The sequence below is a fragment of the Cydia fagiglandana genome, chromosome 12, assembly GCF_963556715.1.
Source record: "Cydia fagiglandana chromosome 12, ilCydFagi1.1, whole genome shotgun sequence".
NCBI lineage: Eukaryota > Metazoa > Arthropoda > Insecta > Lepidoptera > Tortricidae > Cydia > Cydia fagiglandana.
The window spans coordinates 16,750,080-16,758,908 of NC_085943.1; the positions used below are offsets into that span (position 1 = coordinate 16,750,080).

The window sequence follows — 8,829 nt, forward strand, 5'->3', positions numbered from 1 at the left end:
CTGATGTTTGCCTGTCTTCACGAGCAGCAGGTGTTGGGGCATACATGTCAGGGCTTTTGGCTACTTGTTGAACTATTGATTATATGTTATACTTCACATAAGAATTATATAATCTAGAACAATATAATGTGTAAAATGTAGACTTAAGGTGTGTATTGAAATAAAAATATGTTATTATTTTTATAAGTTATGTACTTCGAGATCGAAGTACTAGTCAGTATGGCCGTGTTGGATTTGTCATTATTAAATCTAATTATTGTAACATTTTAAGGTACATTTCACTCAAATATTTAAAATACGATAATAATGTCGGTAGGCGAAGAAAACTGGTCGAACAGGTAACTTACCTGAACCAGGTATAAAACGTGCCCGCTCGCCAACGAGCGGGCAGTTGTAGTGCTACCAGCGCCACGGACAGAGTTAAGTACCTTAATCTGATTATTTATATTTCATTATTTGTACAATTTAAATAAAATAAAATAAATTCATTATTTAAATTTATTATGTAAATGTAATTTAGAGTCAACAAGTAGTATTATCATTTTATGATTATTGTTGTGTTTTGAATACTTTTTTATTGATATTAAAATGCGATTTTAAATCTATACGAGACCTTATTTATTGAATGATTCATATTTTGTTGCCAATAAATAATGAGTATCTGTCATATAAACTTAGTAGTTTTATTAACACTTGACTTCCCTATTGAATAATAAATATTTATGCTAATAATAAAACATTATTATTTGAGGACTAATATTAATTAAATTGAAATAAATAGTTATTCACTAACTTATCTGCTATTGTTATTCAATATGCCATTTGAGTGCCAAGTAATTTATTCTTTTAAAAATAACACTTACATTTCTAGAAGTAAACAAAGAGATAAGTACCATTCTATTGATCACAATTACTATTTTTGAACAATAAGACAGTTTCATTAACCCTTTTTATCTTACTCCGTTCTGTTTATCATTTAGTCACTATGAGACCCTTTATATACTTATTAATGATAGTAACATAACAATTTATATAAAAATCTTAATCGTGCTTCCTAGACTTATCAAAAGCTTTCGATTTGGTTGCCTACGACGTTCTGTGGAGCAAGTTAGAGTGCGAGACTGACCTGCCTGGTGATGTTATTGACATGTTTAAGTACTGGTACAATAACCAAACGAATTTCGTCAGGTGGGCGGACTCGCGCTCGGACTTGTACCGGTTGGAATGCGGAGTAAGGCAGGGGGGGCTGACATCACCAAAATTATTTAATTTATATATGAACACTCTAATCGTTGAGCTCAGCAGAACCAAAATCGGATGTTCTATTGATGGAACATGTGTCAATAATATCAGTTACGCGGACGATATGGTGCTGCTGAGTCCATCGATTGGCGCTCTCAGGAAACTAATCGGTGTGTGCGAGGACTACGCGGGGGCCCATGGACTCAGGTACAACTCGAAAAAGAGCGAGCTGTTAGTGTTTAATCCGCGCGGTAGCAAAGTTGACACAGTGCCGCCCGCTACGCTAGGCGGAACGCAACTAACGCGAGTGTCAAAGTTCAAATACCTGGGTCACTGGGTCACTGATGATCTTTCGGACAACATTGACGTGGAAAGGGAGCGTCGGGCATTGGCGGTCCGGAGCAACATGTTGGCGCGCAGGTTTACGAGGTGTAGTACAGAAGTAAAAACCACGCTCTTTAGAGCTTTCTGTCAGTCATTCTATACCTGTAGCCTGTGGGTCAACTATACGCAGCGGACCATCAATGCCCTCCGAGTTCAATATAATAATGCGTTCAGGATGCTGTTGGGATTGCCGCGCTACTGTAGTGCGTCAGCCATGTTCGCAGAGGCGCGCACGGATGGTTTTCACGCCATTATGCGTAAACGGGTCGCCTCGATGGCACGCAGGGCGCGGGCCAGCTCCAATAGCATCCTCAACGCATTAGCAAACCGATTAGACTGTCCACTCACTAAAGTGCTTATCGCCCTACATGTCAGGCCCCGGATTGCATAACTTAGTTTGTTTAGTTTAATTTAATATTCTATATTATTTTATTTTTATTTTCAAAATTTCAAAATTATTGATCTAGACATATATTAATTGACATTACATTATATTAATTGACATTACATAATTTAAATTTACATTTGTTTTTACTATTTTTATTAATTTTATTTTATTTAATTATAATGTCTAAATGTGAATTTTGAATTTTTGAATTTTAATAATTTAAATTTAATTTTATTATGACTTAGGTGTTAATTTAATTTAAGGACTTGGTGATAATTAATTATTTATTTTTAGTTATTTTTGTAATTATTATGTATATGGACTGTTTGTCTGAAATAAACGTTACATTACATTACATTACTATAGTGCATACAGGGATAATCGTCGGGTGGTGTCACATCACCTTTTAGAGTAAATTGTCTTTTTACAAGGGGCCTCTGCGTGTTGGCTTTGGCTCCACGCACGCCTTCCAAATGTCCGGAACCCCATGGTCCCGAGATTATGTAAAGGACGAACATAATAATAATATAATAATATATTAGTATATATTATGGGATGTTGATTCGACGATCATTGTCCCGATAGTCGTTTCAGTGAACGGTTTAATAGCAAAGAGTCTCGACCAACATCTTGAGAGACTCTCGCTAGGTGGTTGGATCAAGGGACAGATGCAGAAGGCGGTGATCTTGGACACGGCGCGGATAGTCCGCCGGTTCCTCTCTATGCAGCCCTGACCACCGGTAGCTTGGGCCTTGCCCCGCTGCTGGCGGCACCCTATTTTTTATTGTTTTGTAAGTGTTTTTATATTTTACTTTTATATACATATTATAAAAACCTAGCCTAAGAAAAATTATGAATAAAGGAATATAGTAGTAGTAGTAGTAAACTCTTTATTGTACAAAAAGACATATTAAAAATAACATACAATTAGCAAGAAGTACAAAGGCGAACTTATCCCTTTGAGGGATCTCTTCCAGTTAACCTTTGAGTAGATGAGAGGAGAGAGTGAAAAGAGGGTGACAAATGCAGCAAAATGTACAACAAGGTACCAGAAAGATAAAGTATATAAATACATACAAAATTTATAGGATAAACATACATATATTACACAAAAAGGAAAGGGGAAAATACACTAAAAATTGGAAAGAATTAGAACGATATAAAGCAACTATACAATAGAAATATAGACAAATTAATCAGTCAAATCAGATAACCATAGCTTCTTTAACCTCTCCTTGAACGACGCAACCGATTGTGCCTGCCTGAGCGACACAGGCAGCTCATTCCACAGCTTCACTGGACGCACTGCGAAGGACTTGTTGTATCCTCGAGATTTGTGAGGAGGGATGGCAAGTGATAAATTCGCGCTCGAACGCAGACGGTGGCCACTGCCTTCAGCCAGAAATTGAAATTTTTGAGAGAGGTATAGCGGAGTAGAAGGTGTAAAAAGAACATTATATATATACTAATAATATAATACTAATAATATTAGTATACTATTAATACAGAGCTTTACTAACAAAAAAAGGAACAATAATAAGACCTGAAAACCAATATTTAATAGCTCTAGCCCTATTTACACGACAGGAATTCCAACAGGACATGTTTCAGAAAAATATTGTCAGGTGTGGTACGGGAAACATACTTTATTTTTCGAAAAGTCCTTCTACGTAAATATTGCTAAGTTCATTTTGTTTATGAATAAGCTTTTTTTTTTGGGTATACACATTTTATTACTTAACTTCAAATACGTCATTTTAAAACAATACTTGCACAAAACCTAAAACTAAATACTAAATATAAAATATCTCTCCAAAGCTACCCGCTTCTGGAATGGAACCTAGAATACTAGCGGGGTTGCCCCTTTGAACCGCCAGACTTATTTTTAGTATTATAATTTAATTCAGTGTTTAATATCTTTAAGTATCTCTGTTTATTTTGCCTACAAGTGTCCATCTTCTCCCATAGTTCCTCTTATCCCACCTGTCCTTATTATTTTTTCCATACATCATGTTGTGATACGTACAATTTAGCGTTATCCACATAGCGTGACGCAGCGGGTTGTTATCGTCAGTTAGCATACTCGTAGTTAGCTACCTACTTATGGAGTTTTAATTTTTTTTTCTGCAAATAAAATTTGACCTGACCTCTTTGCAAAATATTAGGTTAATAACTTCCAACTTTGCTAATAATTAAGAAAGTATTTTACTCGTTTATGACTTTTTATTAAATAAGTTGCGAGCCCTGTCAGATAACGACTGCGAAACACGCGACTTTTATTGCCAGCGACACTTCAAAATCATGTTACATAGTTGCCGTACAAATTAGTTGCCGTTAGGTTTACATTCGAGCTATTTATCATTTTAATTTAGTTTATTTATATTTTTTATTTACATAAACATTAATACTTAATGAGCTTCAAAGATTTCTACAGTGATTAAATAAGAATTACCAACATAATGCGAGAGGTGCACATTATACTATGATAGTTTTGCATCAAAGTAAGAAATTACTTTTCACCACACCAGCTCGGAAAGGTTTACTTTGCACTTCAAAAACTGATAGCAAAGTTGCATTTTATTCACATGTGAGGCAAAGTAATCAAATGCATATTTTGATTTGTTTTCTTATGTTTGCTGGTAGAATTGACTTTTAAATGATGATTTTGGATGCTAAATATTTAATAACATTCATTTGGATTTGATTTGGTTTGTATTTATTTGATATTTTACATTTAATATTTGCTTCGGGTTGGTGTGGTGAAAAATTTTGTGTTTCACTCGGGGGCAAATTTTGTTTAACCCTTGTGCTTTGAAACCCTCGCAACGCTCAAGATTCCATTTTTCGAACCACTCGCTACGCTCGTGCTTCAATTTTGGAATCTTTCGCTTGCTCGGGTATCAATATTAGTACGAGCGGTTAAACAACAACTTTGCCCCCTTGTAAAACAAATAACTATTACAAGTTTAATAAAAATGTAATAACTACTTCTTTTATCAACCGACTTCCAAATCTCAAAGAAGGAGCTTATAAATTCTTTGGAACATAAAGTACCAACAATATTTGAAAATGCGTTATGTTGACTATAAGCCGGTATTTAAACCGAAATCATGGTTAAAGTATATGCTGGAGCTTTGTCATTTTATATATTGTACTCTAATTTTACTATTATTATTTTATTTTGTATTCTTATTACCATATTTTATTTAACAAATTATTGGTTCTCGGAATAAACTGAGTGTAACTATAGATGGTATAACCGTGTTTAAAGTTACTTTTTGACGTGATAACGTTTTATAAATCAATGAACACCGGTAGCATGCACGAAAATGTGTCACGTTGTGGACAGATCGCCATGGTAACGTGGTGGACAGACCTCCCTGGTAACGTTACGGCCACTTATTCATCAATTTTCTTATGACGTTATCACGCAAAATTATCGTCCGTAAACCGACTTTACAGACAAGTGGATCTTTTTTATTAAACAGTTGTATACATCACATAGCTTAATTAACCTCATACCTCCTTACTAGGCACTGTGCTCTAAATATAAACGTTACGGCCACTTATTCATCAATTTTCTTATAACGTTATCACGCAAAATTATCGTCCGTTAACCGACTTTACAGACAAGTGGCTCTTTTTTATTAAACAGTTTTATACACCACATAGCTTAATTAACCTCATACCTCCTTAGGTACTAAGCTCTGTGCTCTAAATATAAACAGCTCTTACCAACCTTCGTACATCGGGCACAGGGGAGGCCTCTGCTAATTTATAGACATCGGATATCCGGAGATAGTGCCGCCTAGCCACTAATTTACCGTCTTTAGACGCGTCTAATTTCATTGTACTGGATGTGGTTAAGAATGACTCTGTGGTACAAAATACTATTTAACTCCAAACAGTGTAAGAATCGGATACTCCTAAATAATTTAATGATATCATATCAGCACTGACATTGCATAGTTAACTACCATCACCCAGACAAGCACAAGGCGTCCGTGACCACAGCTGGTGCAACTCAACTGAAACGTTGGAATTTAAGGTAAAAACAATGAAATTACATCGCGGTAGACCCGTTCGAGTAATTAAATTAGATGGCGTCACATTCGCAGCAGGTTTTAATTATATCCTAGACTTCTACTTTCGGGATTAGGTTCCGCAGCATATTGAATGGAAGGCGAGTTATTTTGAACTAGGTCTTAATTCCATCTATTTTGTTCGGCGCTTAGACCTCTTTTCGAATTAATTCAACTTCCGTTCAAAAGATGGCGCAAAATATTGAAGAAGTACGTCTTTGTATAGACATTGTCAATCTTCATGGTTTAAACGTCCATGGTATCATGGATATAACCAAAACTGAAAACGACTATACATTTAGTTATCATTGATTTAGAATTGTTTTCGAACTTGCAGCAGGCATGGCTCACTCTTCTTACCCCTTTCCGACCGGTTCGATATAATCCTGCAAACTACTTTTAAAAAATCCTGTCCGCAAGCAAATCGTGTTTTCGAGCTCAAACCTATTCCGATCTATACTGCATATATTAGCGACACGTTTGAGTACTAAATACCGTAGGTCAATGGCATCAGTCGGTCGCAAGACAGTGTTGAAGATGGTGGCGTATTTTGGTGTGAGTAGTGACACATGTAAGTTCATAATTTCGTATAATTTTGGTATCGAAGTTGCTATTTAATACTTAATTATTACAGTAAAAGAGTTAAATGAGTTTATTTAGCACAAATTAGATCAAAAATATATTAGTTAGGGAAAACTACATGCTCGTAAAAAATAAGTGCACGAATTTGTGGGTTCGGCCGTAGCCCGTAATTACTATTTGCAAGTTTGTGAGTATCCGGCTTTTGCGCAAAAACTTAAATCGCTATAGATAGCATATGCGTGCTCATTTTATAATATATTCCGTTTCTTAGGTTTGTATTTTTTAAGACGTCCATCAGGAGCCAGTCAGATTCTTTGAATTTTATGTTATGGTGATATAGGTATCAAATATTGAAGAATTTCACGACCACCTTATTCCCCTTATTCGCTTTTGGAATGAATTCACTATGAAATCTAAGATTCAGACGATGTTCTAGCATCGTTATGTCAGGTCGTGGTGTATAAAACTCGTCCAGTAGGGTTAAAAGCATGGTGATTTTAATTCTGCCGGATTTATGCTTGATTTCGGTACATCCATATAAAGCAGCTTGGCTGTGATATTATGTCACTGGGGTTAGGTCCAGCTGTTGGTCTATACTCGATCTTTTCTCGAAGTGTATGCCAAGGTAGTTAGTTTATATCGCCATAGATTCTTTACAACTATATTATTTGCTGTAAAACTCAATAATAGCAGATACACAGCACGGGTAAAGTAGTGGTGAATCGAATTCCTGACAGATCGAGTTTGACATTCAAAGACGACAATTATATGTTACGTGGAGAAAGTCGGCTGATGATGACAGATTCAGTAACATTCTAGTTAACTGGAAAGACAGTAAATTATGTTCCCCGACTTCTAACTGTTCAAGTGTTCAGGCACAATCAATATTAGGGTTGTGAAGAGATAACAGAAAAAGATTCGATCAAATCGTTGATGTAACAGCTCCAGAATTAGTTATAAACTATATTAAACACAGGTCAAAACTTTCTTTTTACTTATGAATGTATCAATATTCATTTTATGGGAATTTTTTCAAGGATTTCCATATGATGTAGGTAGTTGAATTGAGATTACTTTATAATTGTTGATTATTGTTTTCAATCATTCTATAATCGTTTCGGTGTTGGTTCTTAAAGAGAACTGTGATGATTATGTAAAGTTAAAGATTAATTATTATACTAGTGTATTGTTGTGTAAAATGTCGCGCTTGTTTCATACCATTTTACAAATCCAAATGAATTTGCACGTTCGTGCATTTACAGATAAATCCTGAACGTCACTTTCGTGCATGCGATTTTTTTTATGATGAAGAGTCGTTGGATTTTTTTTATCATTTTTTACGTGTATTTTATAACAAATGAAAACGGTTCACATGCATTTTTCATTAGTTTTTACAAAATATTTTTCCCGGCCGTAAAGGGTTACATAGTACATGCGGCCACACCAGCTTTGGTGTCTGGCAGTAATAGTTACCGCGCACAGCTATGAAACGGATGTCTGCTCGCTCTTGCGCCTGTATCTCTCGTAATACTGCCGTATTCGAACTTCAAGATATTCACAAGAGACGACACGTAATAGATCTATTCTAGATACGTTATAGTTTAGATATCAACTAGTTCTCTTTTGCACCGCAATTCGGGCAACCAATGTCACTTTTACGTTAGATAGAGTAGGTAAGATATCTATTAGATGTGAATTGGACCTCTACGTCATATCCTGTGAAAATCGTTCAAGAGTATCTCCAGAATCGCGAAAATGACAAATTTAACAGGTTAGATCTTAAACATATCGTTATCGTATCCTGGTGATGTCTATAAGATATCTAATAGATGTCTATTTCAAAATCCGAGTGGGGCCAATAGACGCATTTTGTTAGAGAGTGAACCTTCTGTACCTAGTATTTTTTCTGTGCTTGCAGTCAATAAGTTTTTCGGCAAGCTGAAACTTGAGACAAGTCCATTAATCTTCACTTTCTTTCAAATCATCAATTCATGTAAAGTCAGTCGCAATCAGTAGCTTTCGTGAACTTTAGGCGCTGGAAATTCACTTAAATAAAAAGAGCAAGTGTTATTTTAAACGTCATAATTTCATAGAAGTTTGACGTTTAAAATCACACTTGCACGACTTGCACTGCATGTCCTATCAAAATCA

General features: G+C 35.4%; 1 protein-coding gene across 1 annotated transcript; it reads left to right on the forward strand.

Moving 5' to 3' along the window:
* The first annotated feature begins 1,111 nt into the window (after positions 1 to 1,111).
* Positions 1,112 to 2,076, forward strand: LOC134669266 (uncharacterized). The gene has a single exon (XM_063526771.1). The coding sequence runs from the start codon at positions 1,148 to 1,150 to the stop codon at positions 2,015 to 2,017; it is 870 nt and encodes a 289-aa protein (XP_063382841.1). The 5' UTR covers positions 1,112 to 1,147; the 3' UTR covers positions 2,018 to 2,076.
* The last annotated feature ends 6,753 nt before the right edge of the window (positions 2,077 to 8,829 follow it).

What these genes read in the sequence shown, in the direction of transcription:
- LOC134669266 (XM_063526771.1), top strand. Translation starts at nt 1,148, where the DNA reads ATGTTTAAGTACTGGTACAATAACCAAACGAATTTCGTCAGGTGGGCG.